Here is a 14,832-nt window from a genome sequence, read left to right as displayed (position 1 = left end):
GGCTGGAAGCCCAGAATCAGTTTCCCATAAAAGGCTCTATCTTCTCAAAGATCCACACCAACTCTAGAAACTAAGTCAGCCACAACCAAGAACAAAAGTGAAAGAAGGTGGCCCTCAGCTTCCTCAGCAGAAGGTGTCTATGGATGAAATAGGCCCTCAGCAATGGCGGGGACCTGGAGACCCAGCCCACCCATGCTGCTGTTCTGATCTGTCAAATTAGATTACTGGCATCTTTAACTTGTGACACTAACACTTCACTGAAAGATAACAGAAATCATCAGAAACAGTTCTGCGACAAGCCAGAAGGTGCTGCTGTTTATGAGTGAGAAAACAGACCCTGCCAACAGCGAACAGTTACGTTGCCCTTGCTGCATTCCTTTGGAGGGAAAAAAGAAAAAGATGGCAAGGAGGCCTGTGCTGCCTGCCACCACCTCAGAGCAGAGCCCACTGTCACTGCCAGCCCTTCAGGAGCAACTTGCACTACGGATGGAGCAGGCGTGCTCCGTGCTGAAATCCAGTCTGTTAGACCAGCTTAGAGAACGGCAGGCGGAGAGACATGACCATGTACGCTGGCACAGTGATGGGAGAAGAATGAGGGCCTCCTAGGCCTGTTTCTTCTGAGGTGGGAGTGCCCGTGGCCACCCACAGGACCCTCCCAGGGCTTACGGTTTGGCAGAAGACCACGTCTCGGCGGTACTGCAGGCTCAGGTAGGAAGCGATGGTGGGGGCGCTGTCCTGCATGAGCAGGAAGACCATGGCCTTCTTAGCCTTGTCGCTCATCATGGCCACGCAGTCTGTGAGGGTGGTCAGCAGTGGGTAAAGAGCCTCGCTCCATTCACCTGGGCACGAGCGAAGGAGTTTTGATTAGAAAAAAGATCTTACAAATTAGTGTCTATAAATTAGTCGCCCAGCCCCAACCACTGATCTGTCCTCCCCTACCACCCTCAGCCCCTTCTGACCCTCTTGACCCTCCGAACTCGACCCTCACTCCTCTGTCTTTCCAGTAACCTCAACACCAGTTCTACTTGGGTGCTGCTTTTACACGCCTGGTCTAAAACTGTTGGGGACGCCCACCTCAGCACTCAGGACTGTCCTGCTGAGGAAAACAAGAATGCCTCTGGCCCTGAGGCGGCCAGAAAACAATGCTGTTCGCAGAGGCCAAATTCCACAGCACCTCGGTTCCTCTCCTGGGCCTAGAAAGACACCCAGAGAGGGAATCTGTATCTCACATCTCTTGACCACTGTAGAGACAGTACCCCTGTCTTTCTGGAGCAAAGAACCAGTTCTGTGACAGTCGGCTGTGTGTGTAACTGTGCTGAATTCTCGCCTTCTACACTCTTCCTGCGTCCCCTGCTTTTGTACTCAATTTCTTCCCTGCTCCCCACCTCCCTGCCCGGTGCCAACTTTTTCTAGATTAGTTTTCTTTTAGGAATATAAGGAAACTTTGACCCTGGACTGGAACAACTTTTTAAAAATAGAACCTCAAGGGAGAAATCGGGGCTCGGGGCATCTTTGGCTCTTTCTTCCTTCCTGTTTAGAAGGCGTTTGAAAGAGAAGACATGCCCTCATCAGTTATATTTTTAACAGATCACTGAGTCCAGAAATAGTCATGTGCTTATCCCCACTTGGTGAGCCCAGTGCACAAAACATGGCTCAAGGCCCTGGAAGCACCCACTCTTTCGGGCTGAGGCCCCAGGCTGTCACCATGATGCAGAGGGCCATTCTACCTTTGATAAACAGACTTTAGAAGGCAGAGGGAGTGGGATATGGCTGTACTCTCCCAAACTGTCTGACTAGCACTCTGTTGAGAAACTTAGAAATAACACCTGGAATGTGCACAGGAGCTTGCCTACATTCCATGTTTGGTTATTGTGGATTAAATGCATATTAACTGCTCAAAGGTTGGGAACTAACTGGATGCAGGCATGTTGTATGTTGACAAGGATTTATAACCGTAATGGAAACAAAGCAGACTTAAATTTAGAAATCAGAAGCAGAAAGGTCTTAGCAAATAAGTCACGGTGACAAAGAACATTGGACTGAGAAGTGGAAAATGTGAGTCGCGGGCCAGGCTTGTGCTGAGCAGTGGTGTGGCAGCAAGGCCTCCACCCTGGAGCCGCGGGAGTCTCTTCAGTAACACACCAGCAGTGCTAGAGAATGTCTAAATCTTTCTCCCTCTAGGATTCTCAGACAACAAGTTTTTGTTTCTTTGAAGAACTCTGTTGAACATATGACAACCATACCCAGGACCTAGCAAAAATGACCAATAGAAATCAGGTTTTACTAGCCAAAAAGTTTGAGGAAAGCTAGATAGTCACAAAAATTATTTTTCACTAAGAAATAAATATGCTCAGAGCAAATGTTGCCAATTTTGTTTTTCCCATTATCATACATATATAAGTAATATGCAAATATGATTATTTTAACCTGAAAATATTCAGAAAATACAAGTGGTCTTAACTGACTTCAGATATAAGGGGCTCTTTCAAGTCCACACTCTGCTTTTGCACTTTTTGCTCATTGGGAGGTTCAGCAGGCGTGTTTCTACCCAGATCAAATACAGCTCTCCAAGGACTCCGGCAGGGGACTATGTTGTCCATTTAACATCCACTGTGAGAAGGCACTCATGCCTCTGGAAACAACATGGCTGGCATGACCCAAGAGTCCTCGAGCCAGGCACTGTCTGTTTGCTGAGTTCCTTTCAGGTCAATCAACTTCAGGAAGCCTGGTGTGGAGAGGAGTCTCTGAGTCTCTGGCAGGTTTACATGCCACCCGCTTTCCTGGTCCTCACTGCTCAGGGTGGCCCCGGGACTTTATCCTTGAGGCTCAGAGGAGTGGGCTCAGTGTAAAGACACCAGACTTCTGCCTGCTGTGAAAGCGGGCTGAGGACAGAAACCCAGAGACAGAAATAAAGGAGGAGGACGAGGCCTGGGCCCAGGAGAAGCAATGGAAAGAAGGATCAGGGTGGACTGTGTCATCTACCAAGGCTCAGTTGCTGTGATGGATGGCATGGGGTCTAACACCTGCTCAAGAATACACTGACTTTTGGGAAAGAGAAACTGTAAAGGGGCTGAAAATAAACTGGGGCTGAAAATAAATGCATTGTGCCCAATCAATTAGTCCACTGAAGAACAACTTCATATGGGGTTCTGGGTTGCTAATAAGAAGTCACTTATTCACGCTGAACTTATTCAGGGTGCTGTGTGAACAGACAGGATCCACCAGTGAGTGACAGGAAAGGCTCATTAAAGCTCATCATCATCAGTGTACCGTACTCTAGGGATAAAGTAAGCATTCTTCCATCTGACATTCACATCCAGTGAAGAATATTCAATTATCAGACTGTAGCTTATTTATGAAGTATAAGAAACAAACAAATAATTTATTTGGGGGCTCATGCACACTCTGAGAAAACCAGAAGCCATATCCAGGAATCTCAATATGAACTAGATCAGGGGTCGGCACACCTTTCCTGTAAGGGTTGGACAATAAATATTTTAGGCTCTAAAGGACACAGGGTCTCTGTGGCAAGTAACTCAGCTCTGGCATTGCCACACAAAGACAGCAAATGATAGTGCGTGGGCATGAACAGTGGGCATGAGTCTTTTCCAGTAAAGCATTATTTATAAGAGCAGTTTGTAGACAGGATTTAGCTCAGAGTTCTAAACTCCTGGACTAGTCTGCCGACTCCTGGACTAAAGCCATAGCACTGCATTTTACATGCAAATACAGCAAAGATTCCATTTCTAGCTCTAATCCCAACAGAGGCCCATAGCTAGGTCTTATAAGATTGGTTTAAAGCTATATCCAGGATGCAGAGTGGTTACGAATGTTGCAACTTTCAGACGAATACATATTAACTGCAGTCTTCAGAGTCAAGCTCACAAGTCAGGTGAGCACACAGGAAGTATGAGTAATAGGTGTGTAACAAGCCAGGTCACCCACTTCAGAAGCCCATCAACACTCATAGCATTAATCATCTACAAAGGTTTTAAGATGTAAAAGTTAAAAAAAAAAAATGCATGTAGTAGCCTTCCTGAGACCATAATTCCCTTAGCCCAACCAGTCCCTCACCAATCTTCACAACCAAGAACTACTGAAACATTTTCCCAACTATAGGAGCATAAAGTAGTCTTTGATCACTTAGCCACAAATGCTACCTGAATGTTAAAAAGACATCGGCAGGAGCCTCGAGTGGAAAGCACGTACCTGGGCTGGACTCTTCAGAAGGGGGACTGCAATCTGCACAGAAATGGAGGGCGACAGGGATGATTAAGGAACGGCACACAGTTCAAACACAAGCAGCTCAATCTTAGAGCAGCTGCATCAGCAGCTTGCAGTAAGGCAGCTAAGGCATAGGAGAAGAGATCTGGGGCCAGTGCCTCTTCTCTGGAGCCTCGGGCAGGTCACCGCTGCTCCGAGCCCTCTCCAGTGGTGAGCACATGGTTCACCAGCACCAACACTCAGGTGGCTAATACATCAAAACCAAATGCTCTTCAGGATGGGTGGACCAACAAGTATACTGTGAAACACATGCCACAGAACAATGCACCCACATCAATGACACGGTAGTGATGGAGCCCCACGTTAGCTCACAACATCAAATGAGAGAGACTGACCAGCAAATGGAGCTTTCCTGAGTTGGAGCCCACTGCTCTGACTTACTGGGCAAGCCTGTGTTCAAGATCAACTTCTGCAATCCGAAACATTAAGACCCAGGAATGAAGCCAATGTACCAAAAAGAGCCCTAGGCCAGGCTTTCAGATTTCAACTACAGGGAAAAGCTGGGCCATCTGAGCAAGTGGCTGATTAGGAGATTCTCCAGGTTTCCAAAGAATACAAATTTTCATTCCATTTCACCCACTGAATCACACTGGGATGCATTCATTTCAATTCACATTTCCCATAAAGCCCCTAACATTCCTGGTTAACTGGGTGTGCCATCTGAGGGGAAAAAAGTTTGAAAAGGTATCACAGGAGTAAAACTTCATTTAATTTTGTGTCAGAACATGTCAATCAAAGGATGTTCTCAGGATATTAAAATGAGGCAGCTTCAGATTCCCCAAACCAGCCAAAACCAGCTTCTGGGACACTTTACAACCTGCTGCCAAGTATCTTTCCCCTCCAAAAAACTTTGGATATAGCTTCTTAAACTGGCAAAGGGGACAGAAGATATATATGGTAAAAAAGGACAACGAAGGACCCAGGATGGGCAGAAAACTGGAATGAACAGTAACAAAGCCTTTCCAAGGGGCAGAGTTGTTCTCCTACAGTCAATCTGTTGGCATGAACACAACCTGCTCAATGGGCCAAAATGACCACCCCTGTGACTGGAAATGGTGTGAAAAGTCATGACAGCCATGCTCTGGCACTGGGGACACATGGATCTATTCACCAAATACATGGCTCATGGTCTCGTTCTTCCTGGGCCTCCTGACCACACTGGGGTCTGAACAGCTTCCTGGCTACACTGAAGGTTTCTAAGTTCAGGACCACCCATTGGGGACACATAGCTTCCTACACTCTGAGTGCTGATCAGCAGAGTGAGGCTCTCTCAGGTGCATGCTTCACAACAGAGCTGATGGTGATGGCACAATGACAAAGAAGACCTGAACAGTGCACAGATGTTCACTTAAATCACTTTAGAACTGAATTTAAATGCGTTTAAACTATATCGGATGTGCCTAGAAAAAAGTGACATTTATATTATTGATATACAGCATCTTTTTAAAAAATATCGTTTTAGTACACATGGACACAATATCTTTATTTTGTTTATTTTTTTAATGTGGTTCAGAGGGTGGAACCCAGTGTGTCTCACGTGTGTGAGGCAAGTGCTCTGCCACTGAGCCACAACCCCAGCTCTACAGCATCTTATTAAACAAACTAGATCCTGATTTTTTAAAAAATCCAACAAATTACTCTTTTTATATCTGCAGAAAATTTTAAAATTCAAACAAGATTTTGTGTGTGTGTGTGTGTATGTGTGTGTGTGTGTGTTGCTGGGGATTGAACCCAGGATCTCACGCATGCTAAGCAAGCACTCTACCACTGAGCTACATCCCTAGCTGCTACAAGCAAGATAATATGAAAGAGAAGTAATAAACTTTCATAAAATTTTAAAGAGAAACACAATTCACATTTTTAAAAAACCAACAATAAAACAAGACCACAATAGAGACAAATGAACTCCATGACTCAATCACAGGTGTAGGAGGTTGAGGCCACAGTCCCTCATAGATGGAAAAGTGAGTGACACAGATACTGTTTAACCAGAGGCCCAACAGGACAGTGCTCTGGAAACAGACTGCAGGTGGATTAAAGAGGCAAGAGCATTGTATACAGAAGAATCTATCAAAAGATGATTCTGCCTTGAATGGAAGGTGTCCAGTTGAGATTAAAGCTCTCATCCCAGGAAGCATAACCCTGGCATGTTTTGGCCTGATTCACGCAGCCTAATGCTCCCCCCCGGAGAGCAAGCTGGGTCTACAGCCAGTTCCTAGCTGCCTGGCCTCAAATCCTCTCCAGCTCTTACAAGAAAGGGTGGAAGATACCTGGGAGGCAGAAAGCATGTGGTCCTTCGCTTTAATGACCTCCTTGGGGCAGAGGGCCTGGACATGCTCCGTGTGTCTGCTTTGAGGTGTGCTGCTCCATAGTACTGTCCCACATCTACTGAAGGTCCCCCCTTGGAGGGTTGTGCTGAACAGGTAAACCTAACTCAGCCCCTCAGAGGCCCACAAATGGAGAACTGCCATCTGACTGAGCTACAGGTCCCCAGGAAATGGGCCTCTGCTGGTAAGAGTGCCTACCCAAGAACAGCAGCCTTTGGGCCTAGCTCACCCAGCAGTGACCCTGTAATATACACCTTTCCCTCTGCTCTACTGGCTCCTAAAATGCAATAAACATAATATCAGGAAGGCATTCGCACCTCAGCTTCCTTCAACTTCTCAGGCTGGTTGACAAGCCTGAAAAGCCAGGGAGCCCTAAGCTTACCATCTGGCAGTGTGACCCAGAAGGGCATGAGAGTCTGCCTTTGACAGATACGTAGTCTCACAAGTGGGCTTCTGCTGCATGGAAGGGCCAAAGGGGCCTCTACCCTTCTGCCTGCTGCTTCATGCACTGGGATGGCCCCTCTGCCTGACAGCCCTCCCTGCAGTCTGCCTGGGGTGGAAATAGAGTCAAAGACACGGACAACAGAATGATGTGGCATGAGGAGGTGTGGGAAGCGTGGATGCATACGCACGTGTGCTCGGGTGAGGATGGCATGCAGCGGTGGGCATGGAGCAGGGGCATGGCGAGCAGGGGGCGTCACAGTGGGGGTCCTCCGGTCTGATCCAGTAGGCATGGCTGTCCCTGTTACCTTTCTTGCTGGTGCAGCTGCCTGCGCAGGGGAGGACGTCCTCACAGCCTGTGCCATGCAGACGCTCCTTCTGCAGCAGCTTGTCCACCCGCTGGATGATGCACTCCAGGCTCTTGTCCACGTTCAGCCACACTTTCTCCTTAAGAACCAAGAGGGCCGGTTAGGGTCAGCTCTCCCACTCACCCCCGTGCCCAGGCCACCATGTGCATTGGAACATCAACAGCTGAGAAATGGCAAGGTGACTGACTACTCATTCCCCATGCCTTATCTGCCTTCCAGAGACAGCAATGTCCTATGAGCACTGTGTTGGAAGTTTGAGAGATGATGCTGGTAAATCTATGTAGCACTGCTTTCCAGTGTCACCAGAGGGTCACAGGGTCACAAAAGAGTTAATCTCTTCCCTCCTCCCTCTACAGCAGGCTCCTACAACCACCAGGCACAGAGGACTAAGGTCTACTTCTGATGGAAGGGGATGGAGACAGCTGGTCCTGGGGATAGGGAGCTGGGGAGAAGGCAGAGGGCTGGGGCAGTTTGCAGAAGACACACAGAGCACAGGATGCTGGTGCAGAGGACCACAGTGCTGCTTAGTAATAATTCAGTGCTTCACAAAGCAATGCTTCAGATGACGACGATGCTGAACAATGTGTCCCTCCCTCAGGAGACACAGACCCTGCTCTTAGGGCCAACTCTTGAGGAACAGCAATGTGACACAACATGTGGGCAGCAGCTCCAGCACCTGAGTTCCCACGTCTCCAAAAATACAGAAGAGGAATGGATAGGCAGAGATTGAAGAAGCTTGGTTGGTCTCAGGCAGCCAGCACCAGAGGCTGCAGTGGGCAGGGAGGGCAGGAAGACCAGAGAAGACAGGGGCTCAGGGAGAAAACCTATCTCTGCACCAACCTGGGCGGAGACTGGTCCAGCACCCAAAAGAGTCCTGCTGCCCATATGCACACAATGGTTTGAAAATAGTCTCTCTCTCTACGTCAGGTGGCCCAAGAGCCATGTAAAAGACACCCTAGAGTTGACCCTCTAGGCACAGTAGAGGGGAAGAGACTGGCAACAGGTTCCATAGGTTGCAATCCAAGTTCAGAGGCAGGAAAACAGGCTGTAAACAGCAGACTTACCCATTCCTCCTCGTGCCAGTCCACCTGCAGGGAAGATCTGCTGTTCCTCCCTGTCCACCTGGCCATGAGAGTGTCCTGGTCATTCCGAAGCATCACCTGCTCCTCCTCCGTTGAGGTGGGGGAAGCCTTGGAGGCGATGTAGTCAGGCCGTGCAGCGTTCAGGCCGTGGATCGCATTGGCCAGCAGCTTGCAGTCGCAGACTGTGACCAGCTGCCGGGTCTGCAGGTACACAAGAGCAGAGCTGTGAGGCCTGCCTTCTCATGGAGGAGAGGATGGGCTAAGGCCTAGCCTCTGCTCTCTCCACAGTGCCAAGCAACTAGAGAGCTGCCTCCCCCAGTACGTCTGAGTGCAAAGGTCACAAACGACTCAGCAGAGCCAAATCTCAGCAAGAACTTCCCATCAAGGACAGAGAACACAAGGAAGATGAGAGGAGACTGACATGTCTTCTCAGACATGCTTTGACCTGTCTCTGAACCTGCCTGTGAGGAGAAGGGCCTTCCAAGAGCCCAGTATCCCAGCTGACTTCCTGGGTTGCCCCTCTAGGGAGCAAGTCCTCAGAGCTCAGGCATTACTTTGGTTCAACCACTTGAGACTTTTTGCTTTGCCTCTCAACATATAAACTCAAGGTCCTGGGCTCAGGCAGCTGGACTATGGCACAGAATTTCTGGTTTTGGAAAATTCTGTACGCAACGGGGATTCTGTGGTTCATAGAAATTTTAGAGCCAGGACCACACTTTTCTTTTCCAATGGATCTAATCATCTTTTTTGCTGTGTGGACACATGTGAAGAATATAACACATCATCATCAGACAGCAGCTTGCTTGCAGCAAAGCAAGTGTGGGTGAGAATGTGTAATCAGAATGTACACGTGTGTGCGTGCACACATGTGTTGAGAGGCTGATGAAATCAAAAAGCATCATCCATCAAAGGCTGGGGCTCAGTGGTAGAGTGCTCACTTAGCATGTGCGATGCCCTGGGTTGGATTCTCAGCACTAGGTATAAATAAATAAAATAAAGCTCCATTGACAACTAAAAAAAAATATTTTAAAAAAAGCAACATCCATCAAAAGGGTCTGATATCTCCACTCCTTTGCATGGACCAACATTTACATATTTTGTAATCAGGATCAAGTTATAGTTAATTAGAATGGGCTTACTGGCTACATATAAGCCAAGAGAATCATGTTGTTCTTTTCTTATGTCTGTATATTAGTTTGGTTTCTTTTTAGAAATTTAAGTACAATAGAAATATGTCTAAAAAAATGCTGATAAGGCAGTCACTAAGAAAGCTGTGGACAGCATCAGCCCCAATAAAATGAGCCCATGGACTTGCTGGGAGACACAGCAGCACAAAGCAGCACCTGAGAGTTGCAGGCCCTGGGCTGGCTCTGCCTTTGGCCAGTCCAGCTCTGCGGCCATGAGCAAATCACCAAACCTCCCTAGTCTAAAGACAGGTCATCCAAAAGTCACTGTCTTTGTGGCACATCTGGGCCATCCTGGGGAGTTCACTGGCTTCCAGAAACCCAAAGACACCCCCCTCCGTAAACACACACATACAACAAGGCAGCCCCTCCTACCTTGTCTGCCAAGATGGCAAGTGTCCTCTCAAGGCCAGTGGCAGACCTGTCCTTGGCCGCCCTTGAGAGCCGCTCTGCATAGTAACTAACTTGGGTTTTCAGGGTGTTGATCTGGGCAATGATCTCCTTGGCTCTGACGACATCCTGTGGTATGTAGATTATGGACTGGCAGCTAGATGATGTACTAGAAAGGACAAGAACAGATCCTAAGGGGTTCTCTTGAGTCTGAGGAGCATGGCAACAGCATCCTAACCCTGGCCCACAGCTCACCCTAAAATAAGGAAGTCTTGTTACTCAGGGGTATCTTCCTGTGCTAGATTAGCTGCTGATAGGCAAAAGGAGATTTTGGCAGGTCCTTTACATCTATGTGTTCAAAGCCTAACATATTAAAATAGGATGGTCTTTTACCTGCATTTGTACCTGTCTGTGTTTCTGCCATGTTATATGTATATGTGTGTACAAACATTGAAATGTCATACCCAGTGATCACCCAAATGATCAGAATCTTTACCTAAGAACTTCGTCCATCAACTTATAAGCAGTTCTTAAGTAGAGACCTGGCGTCCCCTTATGCCAGAATGGGTCAAATTATCACACTGAAGGGAAAGACCACAATTGGCGGTGGACTTTGCCAAAGAAAATAAAACAATAACAACAACAAAAGCCCCAAACCTGCTTTTTCATTTGGCCAATCAGGATGTCTAACTTTTTTTGAGCAGAACCACAGTTCTCCTCCCTCACATCTGACCCTGGTGAATCCCGAGAAAATTGGGCTTCCTTTCCCTCTTCCCTGCTCCAGGATGTCCTTACTTTGAAAAATAACAATCCATCAGAGAAAGAGAAAGTGGAGAATGTGCCAAGCCAGAGGCCAGGCCCAGCACCTCAGTGGCTTTGAAAACCTGGTTCTTCTTCCTTCCCACCTCCTCACCCACTACGCAGCATGTCAGTCTGGGGATCTGACGTCAAAGGGACAGCCCCGTTGCTGCTCAGCAGAACCAGGAGCCTCTGAGGGACCAACTCCACACTCCCTGGAGCCCGGGGCTGGGTCAGTATGTTTGGAACACCTAGGTGGCAAGGATGATTCCATGTCTCTTAGCTCAGATCCCAACCAATCCAATGTGATAAGTTTTTCAGACCACCTGGGAAGGCCAAGGAAAGTGAGGAGTAATACAAGTAGACAATATGGAAGTCTCCTAAAATCTGAAGTTGTGAACTCTGGGTGCAATGGTATCCCTTCCCTCCTGGAAAGAGGGACCTGACTGACTGACCCTTCAAGTTCTGAGGGACCAGTTCTCCCTTTTGAGTTCTGGGAACAAGGGAAATAGGAGAGGACAGAGGGTACCACACCCTCCCTCAGATCCTGGAGATGAGGGATACTGGGGTCTTTTCCAGGGAAAACCAAAAGTGATCATCAAGAAACTGCGACTGCCCCTTCTCTTGTTGGACTATGGGGGTGAACATGCAAGCACTACAAACCAGAGCACCCCAGAAAGAACACCACCACCACAAGCCCACACACCACAACGAAGAACGATGGATGTGCCAGAAGCCCATGCAGCAGACGGTGACCCAGCCTGTGTGGCACAAGCCATTCCACAGCGCCGCGTGCAGAGACCACCTTCCAATCTGCAATCACTCTTCCAAATGAATAGCTGCCATTTAAGACAATTTGGTCTTGAAAATACGTATCTCAAAATAGAACTTTTAAAAAATTGATGCTTCCCAGGCCCTCAATATTCAGAGTCCACATGTAGTAAGAACTTTACATAGATATACCTTTGTGTGTGTAAGTGGGTGGCTGGGTGCACACACCATCCCAAGGCTGGGAGGAAAACCTCACTTGTACTCACCTGGGCTCCTAAATAGCAGCCCTGGGACTGATGCACAGGAAATACATGGTAAGTATGAGAAGGGGAACAATTCACAGAGCTGCTGTTCAGGTGCTCAGGAATACATAAACACACGTGCCCCGTTACCTAGTTCTAAAAGCAGGCGGCCAAATGAAAGGAAGCCTGGGGTGCAGATGTTTTGCTGCTTTGTGTGACACATGCCTTAACAGGGAGTCTTAACTCAAAGGAAGTGACCCGTCTGTTCTGTTAACTACCCTGGGGTCCCAGAGTGTCCTGGGGCAGCCCCAGTAGGTAACATCCTAGGTATGGTCCATGGGCCACACATTAGGCCCCCAGCCGTAAGCCACTGACTCAGACCTACCCAGAGAGGGGTTAGGGACTAAAAAAGAAGATGCCAAAGGAACTTAAGGGTGGACTGTTTTGGTAGGGGCCAGAACTGGCTGGTATGGATGAGTGACAGTCCCTCTGAACATGAAGAGCAAGGCTGTCCCTGTGGAGACTGAACTCCTGAACCCTGCTCATAGTAGACAGTGGGAGGCTGGGTAGTCTCTGACTGAATTTAGTCAGAAATGCTCCCTGCCTGTCTCAGGAATGTCCTGTTTATAGGGAAAAGGAAGGTGGAGAGGTGAGAGTAACCAGGACCAAGTTGGGCTATGGAAGGTCTAGTCTCCTCAGTTAAGAGGGAAGGACTAAAGAACTTTCCAGATAACTTCAGTTGGGACTTCCAAAGGGCAATTGAGTTTTTGGCCCACTTTCCCAGCCCTCAGACCTAACCCTGATGTTCCTACCCTCTACCTGTACTGTAGAAAAGGGTGAGTCTTCGATGAGGCTGAGGTCCTGGCAGAGAAGGGAAGAGCAGAAGCTACCCTCCCCAAGAGCCCTCCACCCTCTTTCAGTACCCCTGGGAGAAGGGCCTTCCTCATGGGAAAGCTGGAGAGGCTTCAGTGTGGTGTGGGGTGTCCATAGGACTTCCTACTGTCAGATGCTCCTAGCGGAGCCTGAAACCTCAGGCAGGGTCCAGATGTGGCCCAGAGCCTCCCAGATCATCTGCTCCAAAGGGGCAGGTGCTCCAGATGGCCCTGTTCCTGTCTGGGATTGAGGCTGTGGAAGAGAACCCTAGGTGTACACTTGGTGGCTTCTGGCTGCCATCTAGTTCTCTAGTGGAAAGAGTTACTCGGTCATAGGTCTGCCCCCTCAAGGGGTAAAACTGACCCAAGTAAGATCCTTTTAAAAGTCTGCACAAATTAATAAGTATCATGGAAATGTAAGCTGGATTCATTTGTACAAGAGGTGGGGATGATATGAAAACTGAAAAGATTCTTGTAAAAGATGGAAAGGGGTTCCCAACCATACCCATGGGTCTGGGATCTTCCTCATCCTGGGAGACAAAAACCAAGCCCTATCTCAGAATGAGGGCAGCACAGGTTTGCTGCCAGGTTGGAAAGGTGAACAGTTCCCTGCAGACTGGCTATTCATCATCAAAGCACATTGCAGTTGGAAGGGAGAGCTCCTCTACAAGGGTGTGAGTTAACTGCAGCCCAGATGGCACTAAGGAGTGAAGCAGTGCCCTGGCCAGGGCAGGGGACAGCACAGGCTTTCTCTGCGTGAAAGCGAGACCCAAACAGACACTCTCTCCACGACAGAAAACTCACCAACACTCCTCAAAACTGCTAAAGAAAAGAACCAAAATGAAATATTAGCGATTTGTTAGAAAATACCAAATGCCAAATAAAAAATTAAAAAGCCAACTTAATTTTTTTGTCAAAATACTTAAAATTATTTGTTGAGGCCCCACCTACAGGGACGATAAACTTGTGAGCCCACCATGCTTATTCCTTGAAGCAACAAGCCCAGGAGACAGCCCGCTGGGAGCACGGTTGGCCTGCATTAAAGGAAAGCTCAAACAACAAAACCCTGCCTACAAGTGACTTTATGACACTGGTAGTAAATTAGATAGAAACTTGTGTTATATATTTGAAAACCCCTGCAGAGCACTTTAGGAAATAAAGTCTGAAGTGAACATGCAGACTAATCAAGTGTCAACACTTTTGACCCTCCTGGGACAGGGAGAGCCAGGTAGCCCCCTCTTGACTAGCCACACAGATAAATGGACACTCTCCTTCAGGGCCCCGCGCCATCTCAGCTCGCACGCACACGCTCCACATGGCACATGCAATAGTGCAACAGACACGCTTTCTTGCTGGCTATGCAGAGCTGCGGTGGGCACAGAAGCGTCGTCTTCTTCCTGCTCTCCAAAGGAACACTGGGGACAGTGAATGCTGGGGCAGGTCTGGTCATCTGGTTTGTTTGCAAAAAGAAGAGCCCTTCGTGGGGATGAGTCAAAGTCAAGGAGGCTGTGTGGGGCTTCCCAGAGAATGCTGGGCCCCTCGTGTTGACCCCAGGCCTTCCTGGCTTCTCCTTCTCCTATCTCCAGGACCACTCTGCTCCTGGTGGGCCTCAGGCACCTGTGTGTCTGTCTACGCAGGGAGTCCTCCCTGTGCACTCTCTTCAGCTTGCTGCTCAGCCAACCAGGCTCATCCACCTCGATGACACTCAACAGATGTCTCCTGACTCCTTTGGTCACTGGCCTAAACTGCCCCACCCCATCTAGAGGATGGTCAATTTTCCCAAGCAGTGTTGTGACTCCTGGCTATGGCAGCAGTTGAGCAACAGCCTAATAGCTCTGGTGTGTGCATAAGCTCTTCTCCCTGTCTTCCCCTGGCCAACTGATGGGACTCTCTGGATGTTCCCTGGGCCTATGCTTCACTTGGCCTCAAACTATCTTAACTGATTACACTCAGACCTTTCAATATCACAAGCACAGGTTTCCCCCAATACTTCATTTAATTCCTCCCATCTCAAAATCCTCTCTGCAACCCCATCCACTCTTCCTGACCCTGCTGAGCTGAACTATATGGTCT

The 14,832-nt window shown here is 48.3% G+C and overlaps 1 protein-coding gene across 10 annotated transcripts in view; it reads right to left on the bottom strand.

The window, feature by feature from the left end:
- The window catches only part of Inpp4a (inositol polyphosphate-4-phosphatase type I A), a 131,713-nt gene that overhangs the window by 22,859 nt on the left and 94,022 nt on the right, over positions 1 to 14,832 (bottom strand). For 4 of the 10 annotated variants that reach the window (XM_021719593.3, XM_078028508.1, XM_021719595.3 and 1 more), the window contains 6 exons: positions 13,564 to 13,581; positions 10,062 to 10,245; positions 8,485 to 8,703; positions 7,244 to 7,499; positions 4,210 to 4,242; positions 667 to 839 (listed from right to left, as the gene is read on the bottom strand). In XM_021719593.3, coding sequence (XP_021575268.2) covers positions 667 to 839; positions 4,210 to 4,242; positions 7,244 to 7,499; positions 8,485 to 8,703; positions 10,062 to 10,245; positions 13,564 to 13,581 — 883 coding nt within the window. The remainder of the gene's footprint in view (positions 1 to 666; positions 840 to 4,209; positions 4,243 to 7,243; positions 7,500 to 8,484; positions 8,704 to 10,061; positions 10,246 to 13,563; positions 13,582 to 14,832) is intronic. The other 6 variants (XM_078028513.1, XM_078028510.1, XM_078028509.1 and 3 more) reach the window with 5 other exon arrangements.

The sequence above is a fragment of the Ictidomys tridecemlineatus genome, chromosome 12, assembly GCF_052094955.1.
Source record: "Ictidomys tridecemlineatus isolate mIctTri1 chromosome 12, mIctTri1.hap1, whole genome shotgun sequence".
NCBI classification, from domain to species: domain Eukaryota; kingdom Metazoa; phylum Chordata; class Mammalia; order Rodentia; family Sciuridae; genus Ictidomys; species Ictidomys tridecemlineatus.
This window is presented reverse-complemented; position numbering and strand designations above follow the sequence as displayed.